The 24,680-nt window shown below is 45.8% G+C and overlaps 1 protein-coding gene across 1 annotated transcript in view; it reads left to right on the top strand.

The window, feature by feature from the left end:
• Positions 1-23,580, top strand: part of slf2 (SMC5/6 complex localization factor 2) — a 79,483-nt gene extending 55,903 nt beyond the window's left edge. The window contains 9 exon segments of the mRNA XM_078413380.1: positions 1,180-1,356; positions 8,962-9,059; positions 12,741-12,828; positions 14,453-14,572; positions 16,605-16,682; positions 16,817-16,903; positions 20,079-20,147; positions 21,208-21,263; positions 21,265-23,580. Of these exon segments, the coding sequence (XP_078269506.1) occupies positions 1,180-1,356; positions 8,962-9,059; positions 12,741-12,828; positions 14,453-14,572; positions 16,605-16,682; positions 16,817-16,903; positions 20,079-20,147; positions 21,208-21,263; positions 21,265-21,400 (909 nt within the window). The 3' untranslated portion in view covers positions 21,401-23,580.
• The last annotated feature ends 1,100 nt before the right edge of the window (positions 23,581-24,680 follow it).

The raw sequence follows: 24,680 nt of genomic DNA on the forward strand, positions 1-24,680 counted from the left end.
GTCTCCTCCAGTCCCTCCTCACTGTGATGGAAGGCCAAAATGTATTTTCTCTTCCCTGCCGTCTTGTCCCGCGGTCAGGCTGTTGGAGTTGCCACGTCGGGGCGGTCGGGGCTCCCGATATTGAAGCCCCCGCTGGGCGGTGAAAGGTCAACGGCCTATTTCAGGCTGCGCCGGACGGTGAAAGGTCCGCGACGGGCCGACCCAAGCCCCGCGATTCGGGGCGGGCGAACACGCTGCCTCTGCCGTTGCCGGAGCTCCCGATGTCGGCCCCCACCCAGGGGTCTGCGGGCTTCCGACGTCCACGCGGCCCGCGCCGGAGACTCCGGAGACGAGTCGCAGCCGCTCCCGCAGCATCCGCAGGCAGCCAGCGCCGCAGGTGGTGAGTCCGCGCCGCGGGCTCTGCGAACCAGAGCCCCAGGTGTTCCCAGGTGAATGGCCGGTGGTAGGCCGCAACGGGAACGGAGACACGACACAGAACAAAGGTCAGGTCTCCGTTCTGGAGAGAGAATGTTACAGTTACAGTTACAGTTCCCGTTCCCTCCCACCCCCCCCCCCCCCAAAAACATAACATACAACACTACATCATATTAAACTACAATTCAGACAAAAACAACAAAAAACACAAAAGACAGACGGACTGCAGGCAAGCCGCAGCTGCGACGGCAGCGCTGATAATTGTATGAAGAGGGAAAAGTTATTTGTATCAAAGTTCACTCAAATTTAGTGGCACTAACTAGGTTGACTTCCTCTGTCAATCTGGTAAAATTAGTCTGAGCCAACATTGTCCCACTTGATTCTTTTAAAAGCTCATTCATGGATGATTTGCCAATTTGCCTTCTCTTTCTCCTTTGGGGAATGTGTATGTAATGTAAGGATTTCAACAAAATTAAGATACAAAAGTCAACTATGCAAAGACTGCAATGAAAACTCAGATGCAAAAGACTTCAGATTAATTGTTCAATTTACAAACCAGCTTGATGTGAAGTTTATCTAAGGTTCGATCATATAAATTGTCAATCTGTTATTCACAATGCTTAACCACGGAGAACTTAGTTGCAGGGAATCTAATAGACAAATGCAAATCCAGGTAATGTCTTCTGGCAATTTAAAATCTTTTATGCTTTATTGATCTTGCTCATCTCTTGAGTAATGTGCCTATATTTTTTTTAATTCAATTAGTTTTTTCTGCTGTGCACGTCCATTTGCCCTGAAGCGTACTCTGATAATGAATTAGTGTTACTGATAAGCTTGTTGGGGAAGATTAGCCTCGAACGAGAGCTCCAACTGACCCCGTTGAAAGACTTGCAGTGTTTGCTGGACAATCTTCTCAACAACATCCGACACTGGAGTACGAGGGTAAGATTAGTTTTTGTTAAAGGCGTATGTGATTGAATGAATGTTTTATGACTTTAAAGGTGGTTTAAGTAAATGATATTGTACATGGCTGTTGTTTGAAAGAATATTTTGTGTATCACCCTTGCTGCCAGAATGTGTGCAACTGTTTATATTGAACAGTTATACGTGGCAAAAAAACTCCATTCATTGATTCAGTGGTACTTCATGGTCACGTACAGTGGTACAGTGAAAACCTACGCGGTCACAGAGGGAACGTACAAACTACACACATTCAGCACCTGTCGTCAGGATTGAACCTGGGTCTTTGGCATTGTAAGGCAGCAACTTTACTGTCGTGCCACTGTGCCGCCCTGACTTAACCCAGGCTGAAGAACTGCCTCGTGCTACACTCCTCCAGTATCAGATAATATTGTCAATTGGCCATGTGTGGGTGAGACCATCAGTTAGCACGATTGGTCTGATAACTCCCACTGCCCGAGGCTTCAGTTGCGAGCAGCCATGCAGCAAGGCATTCTGCTGTCTCTGCTCCCTCCTTTATTGAGTCGTGGCACCTTCACGCCCGCGTCGGTTTTGCATACAGCCTGTCACCGCTGGCGACTTGCAAGCAGCTTCATGAGATGGTCCAGCCACAAGTGCTCAATAACAACTCCAAGGTCAGACGCACTATTTGGCCTTATCTGCACACCGGTTATGATCGTTGAGAATGTAGGTAAAAATGGCTTCTGGAATAAACGGGGCACAAGATGTCTGGCTCAGCTAAGTGTCGTTTGTTCTTTGCTTTCTGTCGTGGGGTTCAGTTGATCCTACAACTGGTGACCCCGTCGCTACACGCAACCTTCCACTTACTCACAAAATGAATGACGATAAGAGGGACCAGGTGTCAGTCGACGAAGTAAAACTCGACGTCCCAACTCTTTTTACAACCAACGCCAGAGCATGGTTTTCAATACTAGAAGCCCGATTTCACTCCCTCAAGGTCACGAGCCAACGGCCAAAATTCGGGTTCCTAGCAGCTCATCTTCCAGAGCAGATCGCAGGGGAAGTAGAAGACGTGTGCCAGGAGGCTCTTAATCCTGAAGAAATCACGCCATACGACGAGCTTAAATCCGCTATCTTGGAGCGAACGCAGCCTTCGAAGCAAGCCCGCCTTTCGGAGCTGCGGGGAGATGATAATCTTGGCGATAGGAGGCCATCACAAATGCTGTGGTGATGGCGCAGGCTGGCAGGAGACGAAAAGATTGATGGCTATGTCTGGAAACAGAAGTTTCTCCCCTGCAAGCCTACTCGGGTGCAGGGGCACCTGATAGGTATGTTTCAATCGGCCAACATAGACGGGCTCGCAAAACAGGCCAACATTGTCTTGGAGACGGCCACTGCGCTGCAGGTGACTGCGGTTAATGCAACACAGTAAAGCTGGAAAATGCACAGCGGAAACAGCAAATTGCAGTGCTCACTGCGCAAGCCGAGGCTTTGGCAGCCCAGCAGAACCATCCCCGTTTCAGGTTTAAAGCAAACCTTGGGGGTCGGAAACGACGAGGCACGGCAGTGGAGGCGACCGCTGGCCGTGGGTAAACTAGCCACCGCCTTTTTCTCAGCGACCGCCTTTCAGGTAGGCAGTATCTCATTGACTCCGGCGCCGAGTTATTGGTCGTTCCTCCCAGTTCCAAAGAGCGTTTTCACCCTAACCCCGGATGTATTCTCACCGCTGAGAACAATTCCAGCATACAGACATTTGGTCCGAAATCAGTCACGCTCGACTTCGGTCTGCAGAAAACGTTTCGCTGGATTTTCACAATCGGCAACGTATCAAAACCCTTTATCGGAGCGGATTTTCTTTCACTTCTCTTTGATGGTGGATTTTCAAAAATGCCGCTTAAGCGATTACCGCACCCGCGCACAGGTGAACTGCATATGCCGTCTGGCAATTACTATCTCTCACCTTACCAGCCTCCAACCCAGCACCAGCTCATATTAGGAGTTACTTAAACAATTTCCACGATTAATAACTCCGTCTTACCGGCGCAATGATATTAAACACTGTCAAGCATCATGTTCAGACCCGCGGCCCTCCAGTTTCGGCAAGAGCACACAGGTTACCTGTAGATCACCTCAAAGTTGCAAAGGCCGAATTTGACCATATGTTGGAGCTTGGGATCATCCGCAGGTCTAAGAGCTGCTGGGCATCACCTCTTCACGTGATGCCGATGAAGTCTCCCGGAGATTGGCGACCCTGCGGCGACTAACCTTCACTAAACAATGCCATTATTCCAGATCGATACAGCATCCCACATTTGCAGGATTTCTCTGCAAGCCTACAGGGCAAGCGAGTGTTCGCAAGCATCGATCTCGTGCACGCGTATTATTAAATTCGGGTTGAGCCTGCCGATATTCCCAAAACAGCCGACGTTTGAATTTCTACGGATGCCGTTTGGTTTACGAAACGCAGCACAATCTTTCCAGCGTTTCACGGACCACGTACTCTCCGGGCTTGATTTTGTCCATGCTTACAACGACGACGCGTTGGTAGCGAGCTCCAATGAAGACTAACACTAGAAACCTCTCTGATTACTGTTCCGGCATCTCAACGAATATGGGATTGTCATTAACACGAAGAAATGCGTGTTTGGCGCTCACAAACACACTTTCCTCGGGCATCGCGTGACGGAGAACGACATCTTGCCTGGCGAAGCAAAGGTGCAGGAAATCCAAAACTACCCAGTGCCAAATTCGTTAAACCAATTACGCCGATTTTTGGGATGATGAATTTTTACCGCCGCTTTCTACCGAACGCCGCCGGTTCCTACTACCTGTGACCAACTTACTCAAAGGTAAAGCCGTTGTGTTTACCCGAGGTTGCAGTGCAAGCCTTCAACGCCGCTGAGCACTCTCTCAGACGCATCTATGCCGTTCCATCGGAGGCCCAATGCCTTATTTTCACTCGCCACCAATGCCTCCGTCAACGCTGTGGGGGTCGTCGTGGAGCAGCGAGTCAATGGCAGGTGGGAGCCTCTGGCATTCTTTTTGGCAAAATTATCACCCACTCAGGTGAGGTACAGCACGTTTGGGCGAGAACCTTTGGCCATGTGGCTCGCCGTCAAGCATTTCCGCCATCTGTTGGAAGGCCGTCCCTTCACTATTTACACGATTCACCAACCGCTCACATACACTACTCGTACAAGTGTGGGGAGCTATTCACCGCGGGGAAAACTGCCACTTGGACTTCGTTCTTCAGTTCTCCAGTGACATCAGGCACATTCAAGGAAAAGCAAGTCTGGTTACCGACGCCCTATCAAGACTGGAGGTGGATGCTTGTATCTTCCTTAGTGACTGGAGGTGGATGCTCTGAATGCGGCCACACATTGATTTTCATGCCTTGGCTCCCACGCAGCATACCGATCCCGATCTTGTCCATTACCACCGGACGCATACAGCCTTACAATTGGAAGATGTACCAATCGGTGACACGAGAGAAACCATCGAATCTGACACTTCCACTGGCAAACCAAGGCCCCATTTGTGCCTAGGACGATGCGTCGAGAAGTTTTCAGCGCGCTGCACAACCTATCACATCCGGGCAAGAAGGCTACGATAAAACTAATCTCCAAACATTTCATCTGGCCTTTCATCAAGGGGGACGTTGGATTATGGGCGAAGACTTGTCTACCCTGTCAACAATCCAAGATCTCTAGGCACACTCGGACCCCTTTTGGTGAGTTTCCTGTACCGAACACCCGTTTCGAGCACGTGCACCTGGACTTGGTCGGCCCACTCCCTCCGTCAAGAAACTACACATATCTGCTCACTTGTGAAGATCGGTTCACAAGATGCTATCACAGTCAGCAACATTTTAGTAGAAACAATAGCCCGCGCTTTTGTCGACCGATGGATTTCAGTCTTTGGGGTCCCAGGTACGATCACAACAAACCGAGGACCCCAGTCTGAATCTGTGCTGTTTGAAACACTAACCGACCTCTTGGGTACGAACCGGATTCGAACGACTGCTTATCATCCACAAACTAACAGCCCGATTGAACGGTTCCATCGCCAGCTGAACGCCTATCTGGCAGCCGGTGGAGACGCGTCGACCTGGAGTGAACGGTTGCCTCTGGTTCTGCTTGGCATCCGTACGGCGGTGAAAGCAGACCGAGGATATTCTTCGGCGGAAATGGTTTACGGCACAACTCTGAAGCCGCCCGGCGAATTTGTTGAACCAATCCCCACAGACAGATCCTAAGATCCAAGCAGGTATGTTGATCGATTACGGCGAACTATGCAGTTATTCAGGCCAACAGCGACACGGCGTAAACCTGCAGTGGTCTACGTGCCGGGCTGACCTCCAACGCTGCACGCATGTTTTGGTCTGACACAACGCTGTCCGCCGACCTCTTCAGCAAACATACCATGGCCCTTACCAAGTCATCTAACGCTCAGGTCAACCATCGCCTGGGTTGTGCCAGTGGAGCCTACGCCAGACTCGGGAAGAGTCTTTGAAGACCGAGACCTAAAGGCTCAAACAAAACTGCTGGTCTACAGTGCCGTTGTCCTCCCCACCCTGTTGTATGGAGCCGAGTCATGTACCACCTACAGCAGGCACCTGAGAGCCCTGGAACAACACCATCAAAGATCCTTACAAAGGTTCTGACCAACGCACCAACATCAGCGTTCTGGAGGAAGGCAACATGACCAGCATCACCACCACAATAATGCAGCACCAACTCCGATGGACAGGCCATGTCATCCGCATGTCCAACACACGTCTCCCTAAACAGCTCCTGTACTCTCAACTGAAGGAAGGTCAGTGAGCCCCCGGCGGGCCAAAGAAACGCTTAGAGGACAACATCAAGAACAGTCTGAAGAAATTCCACATCACATCCAGCAACTGGGAGCTCATTGCACTGGACAGGCGCTTCTGGAGGAGATCCGTGCAGGAAGGAGCTGCACGTCATGAAAGGGAACTACGTCGTGCCACAGAGACAAAGCAACAGCACCGCAAGGAGAAAGAGAAGGGGGCTCAACCACTACCAACCACCGCCAGGCTCCCCTGCCCCACGTTGCACCAAGGTGTGTGGATCTCGGATCGGCCTCTGCAGACATCTGCAGACCCACAAGTAGACGACTCTATGGAGAAGACAGTCATACTCGCTTCGAGTGACCGCCGATGATGATGACCCAAAAGTTTTGTGATCTATTGGAATGGAAAAACTGACACCGTATCCATCGACCAGCACACGTCGAGAACCAACCGACTATCTCACCCACCGAACCGGCAAAGTCACAAGACCCCAACACTTCCGGTCACATACCTCCCACACTGCAGTACCAAACAAGATCAGACCGTAAAATCAACCCGCCAGACCAGTAAGGGGCAGGCCGAAGCCAGGCCATCGCCACGTTGTATGACTAGGTGGCTGAGGGGGAAGCTGTGGCACCTTCACGCCCACGTCGGTTTTGCATACAACCTGTCACCGCTGGCGACTTGCAAGCAGCCTCATGAGAAGCTCCAGCCACAAGAGCTCAATAACAACTCCAAGGTCAGACACCCTAATTGGCCTTATCTGCACACCGGTTATGATTGGTGAGAATGTAGGTAAAAGTGGCTTCTGGAATAAATGGGGCACAAGGTGTCTGGCTCAGCTAAGTGTCGTTCGTTCTTTGCTTTCTGTCGTGGGATTCAGTTGATCCTACAGAGTAATGTGCTGCAGAGCTCATTTGATCCCCTTGTCTGTGGTTTGTAGCAGCTGCATAAAAGGCAGTTTCAAAGATGTCAGACCAAGGGTTAAACTTTATAGTTGGCTATATCTTGTATCGTGCTTCATTCTTCATTTATTGCCCATAGACCAGTACAGCACAGGAGTAGACCCTTTGGCTCCTCAATGTTTGTGCCGAACACAATGCCAAGTTAAACTGATCTCATCTGCCTGCACATGATTAGACTAGTCCAAGGCCACATTCTCCCCTTACCAGTCTCTGGATGGTTGAGTTGGTTTTGCATAGGTCAGAATGAAGCTCTGACCAACAAAATGTTTTGGCAGGCTTAGTACTCTTCCACTTCCCCTTACTGTCTGTGGACTGGGCATGTTTCTGATGTTCGGTTGCCAATCAGCCTGAGATACCTTTTGCCCCAAATCGGCACATGGTATTCCCAATCTGAACCTTAAACTTCGTGTCTCTAGGTGGCCTCTGCTGGTCTTGGAGGCCACAACAACGTTCAACGGTATGGAACAGGAACAGGCCCTTCAGTCCGTGATGTCTCACCGAACATAATGCCAGATTAAACTCATTGCTTCTGCCTGTAGTTTGCTGTATATTGCATTATGGTTTTTTTCTGAGGGTACATACTGAGCTCCTCTCAATAAATGGTGAAATATTGCCCGGTTAATGTAATTGACATGGGAACAGATGAACGGAGTAATCGCAACAAGCTTGATTAGACACGAAAAATCAGTGAATAAAATGTTGAAACTGTTGCTTAATTTCACTCTGATATCCTGGAGCAGCCATGGTATAGTTGCAACCACAGTGTTGTAAGGAGAGATCATGTGTTAGGCAAAATCATGTTGTTTATTTCATAATGATCTATTGTGAGAAAAATGAATACACAGAGGTATCAATTAAACGGATTATATCATCTGTTCTCCACTGGGTCACTGGTGAATTTGTATTAAACAATTTTGCATACAAATAAACCATCACCAGTCAGTGTAGATCTCTTAGCCCTATAGTATTTGGATTTGCATGTGATTGGTAATGTTATATCACACCACTGATTCCTTGAATACAGTTGGCCTTCATTGTTCCTCGAAATTAAACTACTGTAGCTCCAACAAACCATCCATAGAAAAACTACTGTAGCTGCTTCAACCTAGTGCACCAGGGAGTGACCAGGCACCAAGCAGGAAACTTCACCAGTGTACAAGAGTAACAAGAACGCTGAGAGTAGCTTAGAGTCATTGAGCTGTACAACAGGATAACGGGACCTTCTGCACAACCTGAAGCATTGAAATTGGGTCATGCAACACAGGAACAGGCTATTTGGCCCAACTTGCCCATGCCGACTAAGTTGCTCCATCTACACTAATCCCCACCTGCCCTCATTTGGCCCATATCCCTCTAAACTTTTCCTATCCATGTACTAGTCTTAAATGGTGTTGTCGTACCTGCCTCAATTACTTCCTCTGGTAGCACATTCCATATACCACCACCCTCTGTGTCGACAAAGTTGTCCCTCAGGTTCCTATTATATCTATCCATTCTCACCTATGGCCTCTGGTTCTTGATTCCCCTACTCTGGGTAAAAGACTCTGCATTCATCCTATCTAATCCCCTTATGATCTTGTACACAAATATTAGTCATCGCAAGAGAGCATTCCAGGGATGTGTAAATTTGTGTTATTCGGCATGGGTGTGAATACATATTTTCTTTTAAATGTCTGTAATGTTCATGTTCACCCAGTTACCTGGATCTTTTGAGCTCTTGAAGATGTTATAATTTTTATTTGCTTGACTTATGTTTGTCAGGGAATTGCATATCTGCAAACATGACTTTTTTTTTGCTTGAATTTGTCAAAACCACATGCAAACGCAAATTATCTTGGTTTTAAACAGATGTTCGAACTCTGCAAGATAATAAGTGACTTATCAGAACATCATCATAATCTTCTATACCTAGTTCAGCTGCTGCCTGATTTCAGTACGCGAGGAAGGTAGGTTCTGTTTTAAAACTGCAACAATTTACCATGTTTCGGAAGAAAGCCAGGCTCCTCAATCCATTCTGTCTATGGAAAATTAGGAACTAGTCGTATCTCAGGACTGTAAGTGATTTGTTACTACAAAATGGAAATTAATATTTTTTCTCGAAATACTCGCTCAACGTTTTAGACTTGAGCATGAATATGCTACTCAGATACCAAAAGCATGCTCTGTCATTTAGTTAGAAGAACAAGGTGTGTATTTTGACTTTATCTATGCACCTTGTAGCCATTCAATTTGTTAATGTTTTTGGTACCTCCTCTGCCCTGGCTTTCAGGCCAGCTTAGTTTAGAGATACAGCGCGGAAACAGGACTTTTGGCCCATCGAGTCCGCGCCGCCCAGCGATCCCCATACATTAGCACAATCCTACACACTAGGGACAATTTGCAATCTTTACCAAAGCCAATTAACCTACAAACTGTACGTCTGTGGAATGTGGGAGGAAACTGGAGCACGGGGAGAATGTTCAAACTCCGTTCAGACAGCACCCATGGTCAGAATCAAACCCGGGTCTTTGGCGCTGTAAGGCAACAACTCTACCGCTGCGCCACTGTGCTGCCAGCTGTAGCGATTGTTCTGAGTGTGGGGTGGTAGGAGGATGGGTGGATGTCTCCTCCATCTGGGTGCAACCACTAAGAGGGCTACAGAAATTGGAACACTTTAACAATTTACTTTCACCAGATAATCTTCTGTTGTCACTTATTGGGAATGAATGGGAATCCTCATGTACGTCCCAGCCTTAATATTCCCCTTCAAAATACATCAGCTCACTTTTATTTAAGAAGTTCCATACGCACTCTATTTGACCAACTTATCAATAGTATCATTCTGCAGCCAAACCCCATCCTCTAAACCATCTGTGATCACCAATTTTTATATCATCTGTGAACTTAGTAGTGGTAAGAACATAGGCACAAATTGCTGGAGTAACTAAGTGGGTCAGGCAGCATCTGTGGAGAAAAGGAATAGGAGACGATTCTAGTCGGAACCCTTCAGACATGTTTACGAACATGTTTCTCTACTAAAGCCACCCTTCTGTCTTGGGCAACCTCCATTGCCAGAGGGGGGGTAACACGCAAATTGGTGGAATAGCACCTCGCGTTCCGCATGGGGTAGCTTACAACCCAATCCCTTTTCCTCTTTCCTCTAACCACCCCCTTTATCCCTTCCTCTGGCTTCACATTTCACTCCTCTTCTTTCTTACCCCTTTTGCTTCCTTTCATCTCTGGCCTTTGTCCACCCATCTGCCAATCAAATCCTTCGTCTCCTGTATCCACCTATCACTTGCCAGACTTTGACTTGCCCCCACCTCTTTTCCAGCTCTTGCCCCCCCCCCCCCACCCCACACACACACAATCACTCTGAAGAAGGATCCTGACCCGAAGCATTACCTGTCTACGTCCTCCCAAAATGCTGCCTGACCTGCTAATTTGCTCCAGCATCTGCAGTTTCTTGTGTCTTCCTCTCATTTAAATGTACTTGCATTTGTATTCATAACAAGCAACTCTTGGATCTTACATATCGATGGTATCACAAAATGCTGGAGTAACACAGCAGGTCAGGCAGCATCTCAGGAGAGAAGGAATGGGTGATGTTTCAGGGTCGAGACCCTTCAGACTGATTTCAGGGGAGTGGGTGGGACAAAGATAGGATGTAGTTGGAGACAGGAAGACAGTGGGAGAACTGGGAAGGGGGAGGGGAACGAGAGGGTCCCCTCCCCCTTCCCAGTTCTCCCACTGTCTTCCTGTCTCCAACTACATCCTATCTTTGTCCTGCCCCCTCCCCTGGCATCAGTCTGAAGAAGGGTCTCGACCCGAAACGTCACCCATTCCTTCTCTCCTGAGATGCTGCCTGACCTGCTGAGTAACTCCAGCATTTTGTGATACCTTCAATTTGTACCAGCATCTGCAGTTATTTTCCTACACAACTTGGATCTTACAAGCATGATTACTCTGGGTAGGAAGGAAATGCAGATGCTGGTTCAGAAGTTAGACACAATCTTTTGTAGTAACTCAGCCTGTCAGACTGCACCTCTGGAGAAACATAATAATAATAATAATAATAATATATTTATTTTATATAGCGCCTTATCACATGCTCAAAGCGCTTTACAAATGCATTTAACATAGAGACAAACAGACAAACTATCCTGACGGAAAAGCGGCGAATACTCAACGCCAGTGTCCTCTCACGTCAGGGTCTGGCAGCAGACATCAAAAAGCACAAGACACACAGATACAATTTTTTACACAAAACAGCCATCACAGTGATTGCTCTAGGCACACCCTCACTGTGATGGAAGGCAAAGTCTTATCTCCTCCTCATTCTTCTCCCGTGGCGCCACGAGGCAGTCGAGGCTCCCAACCCCTTGAAGCCCCCACCGGGCGATGTAAAGTCCCAGGGCCGAGCCACGCAGGGCGATGAAAGTCCTGAGCCCCCACCGGGCGATGTAAAGTGCCGCGGCCGAGCCACGCAGGGCGATGAGAGTCCTGAGCCCCCACCGGGCGATGTAAAGTGCTGCGGCCAGGCCACGCAGGGCGATGAAGGGCCTGCGAGCGGGTCGATCGTACCTCGCGCTTCGGGGCGGTCGAAGCTGCTACGGCTGGAGCTCCCAAAAGCCGGTCGCCAGCCAGGGACCTGCGAGCTCCCGATGTTGCGGTCTGCAGGGCCCACGGCCGAAGCCTCCGAGATGGTAAGTCCAGGCCCTGCGACCGGAGTCTTCGAGGTCGATCCCAGCTGGAGGCCGCCGACTCCACGATGTTAGGCCGTAGCGCGAACGGAGATACGACACGGTAAAGGTCGCATCTCCGTTGAGGAGGAGATTGAAAAAAAGGTTTCCCCCACCCCCCCACCACCCCCCCACATACACAGAATTAAAAATAAAACAAAACGTACATTTAAGAACGACAATGACAAAAAAACACAAAAAAAAAACGGAGAGACTGCCGGTGAGCCGCAGCTGCAGAACACAGCCACGCCCCCTCCCTAATAAGTGGTGTTTCCAGTTGGAAACTGTCTGAAGAAGGGTTCCGACCCAAAACGTCACTTATTCGTTTTCCCCAGGGTGCTGCCTGAACATCTGAGTTACTCCAGCTTTTTGTGTCTATCCTCGTGTTACTCTACTCCTCAGTCTTTGAATCACACAAACATCCTTCTGCTATCATCCTCTGCCTCTGATCATCAAGCCAGTTTTAGATCCAATTAGCCCACGTGACCTAGATCCTATCATCCCAGTTCCCTTTTAGACCAGTTTGCCACATGGACCATATCGACTGCACGGAATGCATCCATACCCTCAGTTATCCCTTTGAAAAATTAAATCAAATAAGCCTGATAACATCTCCCCTTCATAAAACCATGTTCACTATCCTTAATTAATCTCTGCCTCTCCAAGTACAGATTAATCCTGCCCCTCAGAATTTAATCCCAATAATTTTTCCTCCCACTTGAGTTAAACTTGTTGACTTGTATGTACCTGCTTTATCCTTTCTGCCCATGTTGAATATGGGATACGACTGCTTGCTTTTGGTTTAAGATAATGCACTTAATTGCACATTTTTACTTATTAGCAAGGCAATAGTTATCTAATTGTACAGGAGCAGAGTTATAAATTAACAGACCATTATTTTTCTAGGCAACTCAGGAGGCACCTAAGTTTGGTGATCATTTCAAAGCTGCTTGACAAAGGTCATATGTATATACCGAAGGATCCAGATATCAAGGTATGACTTAATTAAGTCACCAATTGCATGTTCACATGTAGAAAGTAGTTTGCCAATCTGAAATTAACCACAGTATTATGTATATTGTCTTGTTAAGTATTGGAAATTTCCACCCTGGGGAAAAAGGTTCTGACTAGCTACCCTATCATTGCCTCTCTTAATTTCATATACTTCTATCAAGAATCCCCTCAACATCCAACCTCCCAGAGAAAACAATCCAAGTCTGCCCAACCTCTCTCTGTAGCTAAAACCCTGTAATCCAGGCATCGGTCTGGTAAACCATTTCTGCACCCTCTCCAAAGCCTCCACATCTTTACTGTAATGGGGTGATCTGAACTGCATGCAATGCTTCAAATATGAGGAATGTTATTTGAATATTAATACTTCAAAGGTTAGAAAATTGCTTACACTTGTGGGTCAGTCAAGCAAATATCAAATATTTGAAAGCTGAAAAACAAGTTGGTGAAGTTACTAGTGAAAGACAAGCATGAGTACTCTATGCAACCATTTTATCAATAAGTCATTGATTTACAAACGCATTATCATCTTTCAAGATTCCAGATTCTGGAATGGTTCTCACAGATTGAAAGCTAACAAAAATATAACTCTACAGTGATTTAAAAAAAATGAGGGAGGGAGAAGTATATAAATTACAGACCAATCAACCGAACTTGACAGTAGAAAAAGCATAAGAGTCTCTTCTCAAGAAGATGGTAATGGAACACTCACAAAACAATAATATGATCGCACAGTTGTTATAAATTTCTCATGGCAAATCATTCTTGACAAATCTAGAGTTTAAAAAAAATTGTGGCTAATAGATTAGATGAGGTCAAAATAGTTCTTGTTTACCTAGACTTGGTAATTGGGGAAGATGTAGGAGCTGGAAAGTAATATGGAATGTAATATGTAAATGGCCATCTGCTTTGACAGACTATAGGCAGAGCATGTTTAAATGATGAGAGATAAAAGTCAGTTTTCCGAATGCCAAGGTGCCCTTGTTTTGTCAATTACAGAAAATTAACGTCCAGGAAGGCAAAATAGGAAGGCATAAAGTGCATTAATTCTTATTTAAAGTGATTTGGAGTACAAGAATAGAAATGCCATGCTCCATTTATAGGGGGCTCTGGTGAGCCCATATTTGGAATATTGAGTGCAGGTCTGGTCTCTATACTTTGAGAAAGAATATGCCTGTTTTTGATGGAGTGCAGCAAAGGTTCACAAAATTGAATTCTGGTGAGGGAGTATTTGTCCCCCGAGAGTTAACGCCAACTGAGTCTATGCTCTCTGGCGTTTCCGTTGAAAAGTACAAAATGCTTTTGGGACTTGACAGGATGGATACCAAATTGATGTTTGCACTGGCTGGGGAGTCTAGGTCCAGAGGGCATCATCTCAAATCAACGGGTGCCCCATCCATGGCAAGGAGAAGACATTTCTTCAATTAGTGGATGGTGAATCTTTGGAATTCTCCTGCCCAGGCAAATGTGAAGGTTCACAAAGTATTTTCAAGAAAGAGGTGAGATTAGTTTAGCTTGTTGTATTTGGCACCGATATTGTGGGCCGAAGGGCCTGTTCAGGTGCTGTACTTTTCTTTGTTTATCAATATCTCTTTTTCTGTCTCTAGATCTTTAATCTGTGTCGATACTTGTACATGATGAAACCATCTTCGTTGTTGAAAACTATTGAAAGGGAAAGACGAGAGGACGAGCATCAGAAAGCTGCACTCACAGAGCTGGATCAGCAGGTATTGTTTGGTCAGCTTTGTCTATGCTGAGTTACCATGCTGACTATATCCTCACTGAGGGGCTCAGGACTACGAGGCTTAGTAATCATGGTTATTAGAACATTTGCTTCAAAGACTGGTGGTATTTCTGTATAACATACCTTCAGATACAGGAAATGACATAATTTATCAGATAATCAGACCTTACTGGACTTTACCTTGCACTAAACGTTATTCCCTTTATCCTGGATCTGTACACTGTGGGCGGCCTTATTGTAATCATTTATAGTCTTTCCGCTGACTGGCTAGAATGCAACAAAAGCTTTTCACTGTACCTCGGTACGCATGAGGTCATAAGTGATAGGAATAGAATTAGGCCATTCGGCCCATCAAGTCTACTCTGCCATTCAATCATGCCTGATCTATCTCTCCCTCCTAACCCCATTCTCCTGCCTTCTCCCCATAACCTCTGACACCTGTACTAATGAAGAATCTATCTATCTCTGCCGTTAAAATATCCACTGACTTGGCCTCCACAGCCTTCTGTGGCAAAGAATTCCACAGATTCACCACCCTCTGACTAAAGATATTTCTCCTCATCTCCTTCCTAAAAGAACGTCCTTTAATTCTGAGGTTATGACCTCTAGTCCTAGCCTCTCCCACTAGTGGAAACATCCTCTCCACATCCACTCTATCCAAGCCTTTCACTATTCTGTATGTTTCAATCATAATCATAACCATACTTTATTAGCCAAGTATGTTTTGCAACTTTCGAGGAATTTAATTTGCCATACACTCATATCAATAAAAAGCAACAAGACACACAAAATATATTTTAACATAAACATCCACCACATTGGCTCCTCCACCTTCCTCACTGTGATGGAAAGCGGAAAAAAAAGTCCAATCTCTTTCCTTCTTTGTTCTCCTGCAGTCGGGGGCCTCGAGCCTTCCATTGACGTGATGATCTTGGCTCGCGTAACCGGCGGTCGGGCCCTCCGCATCGGGGCGATCAAGCTCCCGCATCGGGGGAACCTCAGCTCCCCACGCTGGACGATCGGACCCCAGGTCGGGGCTTGTTGAACCTCCTGCGACTTTGGAGCTTCCCGACATCAGTCTCTACCCGAGACTGCGAGCTCCTCTATGTTGAAATCCGCAGTCCGCGGTTGGAGCGTCGATCCCAGGCTTGAAATCTGCTCTGCCATTTGATCGTGGCTGATCTATTTTTCCCTCTCAACCCCATTCTCCTGCCTTCTCCCCATGACCTTTGACGCCCTTACTAATAAAGAACCTATCAATCTCCACTTTAAAAACACCCTGTGACTTGCCCTCCACAGCCGTCAATGGCGATGAATTCCACAGATTCACCACCCTCTGACTAAAGAAATTCCTCGTCATCTCCATACTAAAGGGATGTTCTTTTATTCCGAGGCTGTGCCCTCTGGTCCCAGACTCCCCTACCACTGGAAACAAACAAATTGTATTTTGATATTAACCCCTGAGAGTTCTATTTGATTTATTTTTTACCTCTAAGTTTGGTAATCTTAATTCCATTCCCAGTTGGTTCAAGAATGCGGAAAATAATTAAATTGCTTAATTTAGCACTCATTTGGCGAATGTGTGTCGGATGTGGAAATGGAAATGTTGTGTCTGTGCAGTAATCCCCTCCTGAATTGGGGGTAAAGCACACAGAGCAGCACAGTGACACAGCGGTAGAGTTGCTCCCTTACAGTGCTGGGGGGGGCTTTGATACTGATTGCAGGTGCTGTCTGTGCAGAGTTTGCAGGTTCTCCCTGTGACTGCATTGGGTTTTCTCCTGGTGCTCCATTTTCCTCCCACATCCCAAGACGTGCAGGTTTTGTAGTTTAATTGGCCTCTGATTGCCCCCAAGGTGTGGGGAGTGGATAGCTGGACAACATAGAACTATTGTCAATGGGGTGATCAATGGTCAGCGTGAACTTGGTGGGCCGAAGAACCTGTTTCTGTGATGTAACTCTAGACTGAACTAATCTTTTTGAAATTGCTTATTAACCACATTAATTTTATTCACCAGGCTTATTATCTGTGCTACAACCTTCTAGTCCTGGCAAATGAAGTACTCCACACAGACAGTGTTCCTCCCAGTCAGAGGGTAGGTCTTTCTCTTCTCTACGAGCAGTCATGGGAGAGGAATTGTAATTCTGCCCTATGTCTATTTTTAAGTTGATTTTCACTGTTATTTTGTGGTCGGTACTTGTTGATGGGTGAATTTTTATTCTATTTTAGAGTCATCTCATGCAGCTCTGCGCTGAAATAGAAAAATACGTCAAATGTGACATAAGGGAAGACCCTAAACTACTCTACCGAAGCAAGGTGCTCTATACTTGTTCAGTCTGTCTGCCTTCCATTTTTAGTTTGCTGAAACTATGGAGCTTTCACTGGTTTCTGCTGTTTAATATCTATCGTTGTTGTGTTCAATGTGATGCCACTGAACCTGAAGCACAAAGCATGCTGTGTTTCAAACACTAAATCCATTATTAAGGACGCTGGAGATTAAAAAGATGACGGGGGACTTCATTGAAAATAGTGTACAGCCTGGATAGAATGGATGTGGAGAGGATGTTTCCACTAGTGGGAGAGTCTAGGACCAGTCGGTACAGCCTCAGAATAAAAGGATGTACCTTTAGAAAGGAGAGAAGGAGGAATTTCTTGATCAGAGCGTGGTGAATCTGTGGCATTCATTGCCACAGACAACTGTGTAGACCAAGTCACTGGGTATTTTTAAAGTAGAGATTGATAGGTTCTTGATTAGTAAGGGTGTCAAAGGTTATGGAGAGAAGGCAGGAGAATGGGGTTGAGAGGGAAAGGTAGATCAGCCATGATTGAACGGCAGAGTCGACTCGAAGGGCCAAATTGCCTAATTCTGCTCCTATGATGTCTGAACGTACAATGTGCTGAGGCCTTAAGTAAAACAGAAGGCAGCAACAGAGTCTGTAGAGTTAGTTTGTGAATCATTCTGCTCAAGGTTTCTTGGATTCTGTTAACATCCACAATGTTAGGCATTCATGGCGTGAATTTCATGTACAAACTCCCATGGCCTGACATTAGTTTTGGCAAGATCTTGTGTTTATTAAGATGAGGAGCACTAGGTTTCATAAAGGGTGATAGCAGAATTACTGATCAAAGCAATGGGATGACTGGCTTGCGGTGGACATAAATTGAGGCCTTATCTCCTGTCTTTTGGGTGATGTACATTATCCTTTGCTGTTGCCTTCAAAGAGGACAACTGGCTTTACCTTGCACTAAACGTTATTCCCTTATCATGAAGATGGACACAAAAAGCTAGAGTAACTCAGCGGGACAGGCAGCATCTCTGGAGAGAAGGAATGGGTGACGTTTCGGGTTGAGACCCTTATCATGTACCTGTAAATGGCTCGATTGTAATCCTGTATTGTCTTTCCGCTGACAGGTTAGCATGCAACAAAAGTTTTTCACTGTACCTCGGTACACGTGACAATAAACTAAACTGAACTGAAGAGAGGGAATGACTACTGAATGATAGTAGAAACGAGGAACCGCAGATGCGGGTTTATGTGAAAGGACACAGAGTGTTGGAGGTACTCAGCGAGTCAGCCGGCAGCTCTGGAGATCATGGACAGGTCACAGATCTGGGTTCAATCCTTGGCTCTGGTGCTTTCCAGTGCTGTTTACATGTTCTATCTGTGACCACGTGGGTTTCCTCTGGGTCTAGATTTCACCCGCATCCCAAAGACCTGCAGGATGGTAGGGTGATTGGCTACTGTAAATTACCCCCAATGTATAGGTGAATAGTAGAATATGGGGGAGTTGATGAGTGTGCGGGGAGAACAAAAACATGGGGGCAGTGTAAATGGGTGTTTGATGGCCTGTTTCTGTGACGTATCTTGCTCCAAAGCCATTGAAGGCTTTGGAGAGAGTGCAGAAGAGGTTCACTAGGATGCTGCCTGGATTAGAGGGTATTAGCTATAAGGAGAGGTCGAATTGTTTTGTTTTGTTGGATTGTTTTCTCTTGATCGTCAGAGGCTGAGGGGAGACCTGATAGAAGTTTATAAAAAAGTCCCGTCCCCCCCCCCCCCCCCCCCCGGGTGGAATTGTCAAAGACAGAGCTTTAAAGCGAGAGGGGCAAAGTTTAGAGGAAATTTGCAGGCAAGTTGTTTTTTTTTTTACAGTGGTGGGTGCCTGGAAGCAGATACAAGAATGTTCTTTAAGGCTTTTGGATAGGCTCATAGATATGCAGGGAATAGAGAGACATGGATAACAGGCAGGCAGAGGTGATTTGTTTAACGTGGCATCATGTTTGGCACAAACGTTGTAAGCCGAAGGGCCTGTTCCTGTGCTGTACTGTTCTCTATGTTCCATCTCTATGACTGTGATTCAATGCAAATACTATCTAAATGTGTTAATACATACAGAGCTTTATTTGTCATTCGGTACCGAGGTACCGAACGAAATTACATTGCAGTCACACACAAAAAAAAAGAACACAAGACACATGACCCCAACACAAACATCCATCAGTGACTCCAAACACCCCCTCACTGTGATGGAGGCAACAAAACTTCCACTCTCTTCCCCACACCCACGGACAGACAGCTTGTCCCCGACCGACCCGCACAGTCCCCGCGGCCGAGCCGCACCGGGCGCTGAAACGTCCCGTGACCGAGCCGGGCGATGGAAGGCCCCGCGGCCGTACCGTGCGCTGCTAAGTCCCGCGGCCGAGCCGTGCCGGGCGATGTTAGGTCCCGCGGCCGAGCCGCACCAGCGATGTAAAGTCCCGCGGCCTAGCCGCACCGGGCAATGTTAGGCCCCGCGGCCGAGCCGCACCAGCGGTGTAAAGTCCAGCGGCCGAGCCGCATCGGGCGATGGAAGGCCCCGCGGGCGATGGAAGGCCCGCGGCCGAGCCGCGCCCCGCGCCGTGAGGAAGAGACCTAAAAAGGAAAGGTTTCCCCCACCCCACCCCCCCACACATACACAGCCCAAAAACAAAAACCATCCCAACACTGACACAACAAAAAAAAAAAGGAAAAAAGACGAACAGACTGCAAGCGAGCCGCAGCCGTTAGGCGCCGCCACACGTGATCTCTATAATGCCACAGTGTGGTTTTCTACGTTAATGTTACTGCTTTGTGCCTGTGCTGCAACTTGCATCCTCGTGTGGAAAATGTTGCCTCAATATCAGCATGCATCAAATTCGGAATTCCAGCGCATGAAGTGCACAAGTACTGCAATTCTTAAACATTGCAAGCCTCCTGATTCATAAAGGCCTTAAAGGATGGTGACCTTCACAGGGAAACCAAATCTCAGCTCCTGCTGAATGGTTAGGAGTTATCAGACTTCAGCCAGACCATGGGTTCAAACATCCAGTGAAAGTTTTATTAAAGCAAGGTTCCTTCCCGCATGAACTCAAATCCACATGTCAGTTCTTACACCTTTTTGTGAAGGCTGGGTAGCATTAGACTTAAAAAAAAAAAAATGCCTACCCCAAACTAACCAGTGTTTTTGTGTCTAGGTGAAAGATTTGGAAGCAAGAACGCATGCAAAATGGCAAGAGTTGCTCCAGCGATCACGGCCAATTCAGGTAACACCGCACAGGATAGATTAGCTTCGATAATGCAGTTTGGTGATTGGGTGGGGATTGAAGATTTGCCTTATTCAAGGCAGGGAATTATCTTTCCTTGTAAAAATAAAGAACAGCAGATGCTGATTAATGCACAAAAGGACACACCGTGCTGGAGTAATTCAGCAGCTCAGACAGCATCTCTGGAGAACACGGTGATGTTTTGGGTTGCTTATTGTTATGTTCTCCAGAGTGAATGATGACTGTTTCCAGCATTTTTCCAAGTTTATTTCAGATTTCCAGCATCTACAGTTTATTTAATATTTTAAAGTGGTTGATCACCACTCATAGTGTCGTCTCCTTATTTTTTTTCCCCTTGCATCTAAAGCATGAGAGACATTTTTCGATTAACAAAGAGGAATAAGTGGACATGTTGCGGTAAACCGTCTCAAAAACTGATCACGGGGTGGCGGGTTGCTGGTGTCCGGTATCGCTGATTACCATAACTGAGTAAGGGGGGGAGGGAAGGTAACGTTAAACCCAAGGCTCGGGGTGGGGGGGGTTGTTAAACAAGGTGGAATTGACAGTGCAGGAGCCGCAGAGCCCCAGGCCCCACGTGTGGTGCGCCAGGGACAGGGCCCGGTACTCACGCCGCCGCCTTGCTGCTTGCTCTCCACTCCCGTAACTGGAAGCACGTCATGTGACGCCAGCTCGTTGGGTAACCTGACTGAAGGGGGGGGGGGGGAGAAGAGAGGGGGGTAACGGAAGCCTCGGTCCTCTATTACCGGAATCTGCTATACAGTGGTCCGTTATTTTCTGTCATAAATGATAGGAGTAGAATTAGGCCATTCGGCCCATCAAGTCTACTCTGCTATTCAATCATGGCTGATCTATCTCTCCCTCCTAACCCCATTCTCCTGCCTTCTCCCCATAACCTGTGACACCTGTACTAATCAAGAATCTATCTATCTCTGCCGTAAAAATATCCACTGACGGCCTCCACAACCTTCTGTGGCTACGAATTCCACAAAGTATTTTGCAAATCCATCCGTTCCTGACATGTTGTATGATCTCTCTTTAGGGAAAACTCCATGACTATTGGGAACCTTTGTCTGAAGATCTGAATTGCCCCAGTCAGTCTTGATGAGGAAGCGGAACACGACACGGTTCAAGGACTTGCTGGTGGTGATAAAGATTTGGACATTCCTCAGTACTACAAACAGAACTATTTTAATGATTATAAAGCCTCTGTCTTGTTTATATATAATATTTAGACCTTAAGTTTGTGTTATGGGTTTACTTTTGTTCTTTATTTTTGCACATGAACCAACAAGTGGTGTTGTGTGCCAAGTAAATTTTGTTATAGAGGTTAATGTTTTTGATAGTTTAGCTCTGTATCAAAGAATATATCAAAAAATATTTTGTGATAATGTTAGAGATCGAGTTTATTTATATAATTGCAGCCATGTTTGCAGTGTTTTGGAGTATCAATTTTATTGCTGTACATAAAACGTTGCCCCTTTTTGTAATGTTCTCATTTTTATTGAACATTGAAATTGTAATAATTGAACTTCTGAAGCATTCTACTTGAAAATGTCAATTCTTTTGTCTTTTGCTTTATGCCATTTGGAAATCAAATTTCAATTCAGTGGACTGCTTCTTGTGGAAGATGCAATGAAATCACAGGTTGCTGAGCAAAATGTTAGCAAGCTGCACATTTTATCTGTACTGAAGCTGCAATTTTCTCTCTTGCCGCTTTAACTTTGTGTTATTTGAGTCTCTCGCCATTCTTGGCATGTCTTTACATTGTAGCCTGTAGCACTGGCATACACGTTAAAATGTTTAAAGATGTTTAGGAATTTTCACGTCATGGCTTTTTTGTTTCCTTCGCTCCCTTTTCCAATGTAATTTTTTTCTTTGTTTTGCGCTAGTTTGTGCTAAGATTAATTTGTTGTCGGAACCCATTAATTTATAACATTGTATAGAAGAAAAGGCTGGTAAGATGAGTCACCTGGCATTAACGTTACCAATTTGTCCTTGTATCATAAACCAAGATTTGGGGTCTTGATTTGTTTATATTTATCACTTGGTCCCTCAGCTGAGTTTTTGCCTTGCAACGCCTTTGCCTCGCACGTAATTTATGTATACGTTGTAAATTTATATCGGCGCCCCATCTTTTGGAATGGCAAATTAAAGATTTTTTATAAATTTTTTTTTAAGGCAATTTTGTAAGACTGGTAACTGTCAAAGGAGAGTATTAAATGCTTGGTTATGTTTGTGGAAAATGCTGGATTATTCACCACCTGTCTGTCTTGTATTTATACTTTTGATTTCCAAGCGAATTAGTGCAGGGTGCTAGGAATTTCATCTCAAGAACTTCTAACGGGAGCAGACTGCTGCAATTCACACTTTACACCTTAAAGTCAAAAGGAGTTACGATTTCGGATGTCTCGGCAACTGAGCCACGGCCAGTTTATTTGCAAACTGTGTATATGTATGCAAAATAAAAGTGATAGTCATAATGCTGCCTTTAGCTGAGCAGAATGCATGAATAGGAAATGTTGCCTACTGAAATCAAATTACTGAGAATATTTTTCCTTGAAGGTTTGGCCCAGGAGCATTCTTGCCCAAAGCAATTTTTTTTTATAACCCCAAGATTGGAGAGGACAAGCTAATTGCCGACGTGAAGCATCCACTTGAGTGAGAACAGCAATACCTTTTCTGCTTGGGCTTCGAAAATGCAGCATGGCTTGGGAATCTTAATTTTTTTTTGTAAGAAAAAAATATATAAGATGCCATCATATATATTGGACTCTGGTTTTCTTGGGCAAGAAACTCTGACTTGGAGCTACCTCACTGACATTCCAGGGCATCTGTAGGTTAAGACCAGCCATGCTAGTTAACATCAGCCCCTTGAAGCAACTTGGCAAAACATTTCCCGATGAGATTGATTGTCTTGAGATTGGACGTAGACTTGTGCTTGTCTAACTGTATAACTTCTCTAAATTCAATACGTCTCTGAGGTGAAGTGTTTTAAAATCTTTCTTTGAAATAAAGTAGTTTAAAATGGGGCGCATTTGTTCAGGAATAGATTCTGCAATTGTACTTGGTGTACCGAAGGAGAGGAGTGAGCTTGGAGATGTGCTGAAATGCCTTCAGGCTATCTACGTATTGTGAATGACTGGTTTTGTGGTCTGGCATTAAGTCTTTAACCAAAGAATACAAGATTAAGCTCTCAACTGTTAGTTGATCTACCTCAGGACAGAACTGAATCTTTGGTCAAAGAATGTGTCCTCAGCAAACGCCTGTAATAATTCTGCCACCCTGCTCTTCTGAAATGTATAAGAGACTTAAATATTATTTTTTCTGCTTTAACACAGCTGTGTGATGCACAAAAATTTGCGTTTTTTAATTTTTTTAAACGAGTCCTTTATACACACACAATTTTCCAGTTATTTTGGCAAAATAAATTTTCAATATGATTACTAAGTATTTGTGTTGTTTTGTGACAGTTCACTACATTGTCTTAATCAGAACATCAGAAATAGCAGGAGAGCACAAAGTGCAAGAGTAACTCAGTTGCTCGGCAGCATCTCCGGAGAACATAGGTAGGTGACGCCTTGGGTCAAGATGCTTCTTCAGAAGACCCATCTGAAGAAGGGTCTTGGATCCGAAACATCACCTATCCGTGTTCTCCAGAGCTGCCTGACCTGCTGAGTTACTTTTGTGTAATGACCAGCAGCTGCAGGTCTTTGTTTCTATACCAACAAATAGCAGAAGGGCACCATTTTGCCTTCCACCATTCAGTAAGTTCATGACTCATCTTTCACCTCTGTACTACTTCCCTACCTCAGTTAATTGATCTCTCATTCAATGATAACCCTCTTCTACAGAGAATTGCAAAGTTTCACTACCCTCTGGGTGACAAAATCTCTCGTCCCGTTCCTGAATAGCCAACTACGATGGAGATGGGCCACTGGTTCTTTATGCCCCAACCAGAGGAACATCATCTCTATGTCTACTTTTTCAAGCCCCTTAAGAATTTTGTTTGTGTCAATAGGATTATCTCTCAAATAAAACTTGAATGAACAGGTCACGGTCTACCTCATCTCTCTTAGCTTTAGAGATGCAGCATGGAAACAGGCCCTTTGGCCCACCAAGTCCATGCTGACCAGTGATCACTGCTACACTAGTTCCATACTACACACTAGGGACAATTTACTGAAGCCAATTAACCTACAATCCTCTTTAGAATGTGGGATGAAACGGGAGCGTCCGGAGGAGGAGGAAATGCATACATCACAGGAAGAACGCACAAACTCCCTACAGAGAGCTCCCGTAGTCAGGATCAAACTGGATCTGTGAGGCTGCAACTCTACTACTGTGCCGCGCTAATAGAACAAATCTTCCCACCTTCACCAAACTTTTCCAGGAGATCTGTTCCAGTATTCCCTTTCGGAGTTATTACTTTCTTTTATTTGTGACCAGTCCCTTTGCGCTTTCTTTTCCCCTCCCCACAGGTAGAAAGTTCTACTTCAACCACATTAAAATTCC

The sequence above is a fragment of the Rhinoraja longicauda genome, chromosome 16, assembly GCF_053455715.1.
Source record: "Rhinoraja longicauda isolate Sanriku21f chromosome 16, sRhiLon1.1, whole genome shotgun sequence".
NCBI lineage: Eukaryota > Metazoa > Chordata > Chondrichthyes > Rajiformes > Arhynchobatidae > Rhinoraja > Rhinoraja longicauda.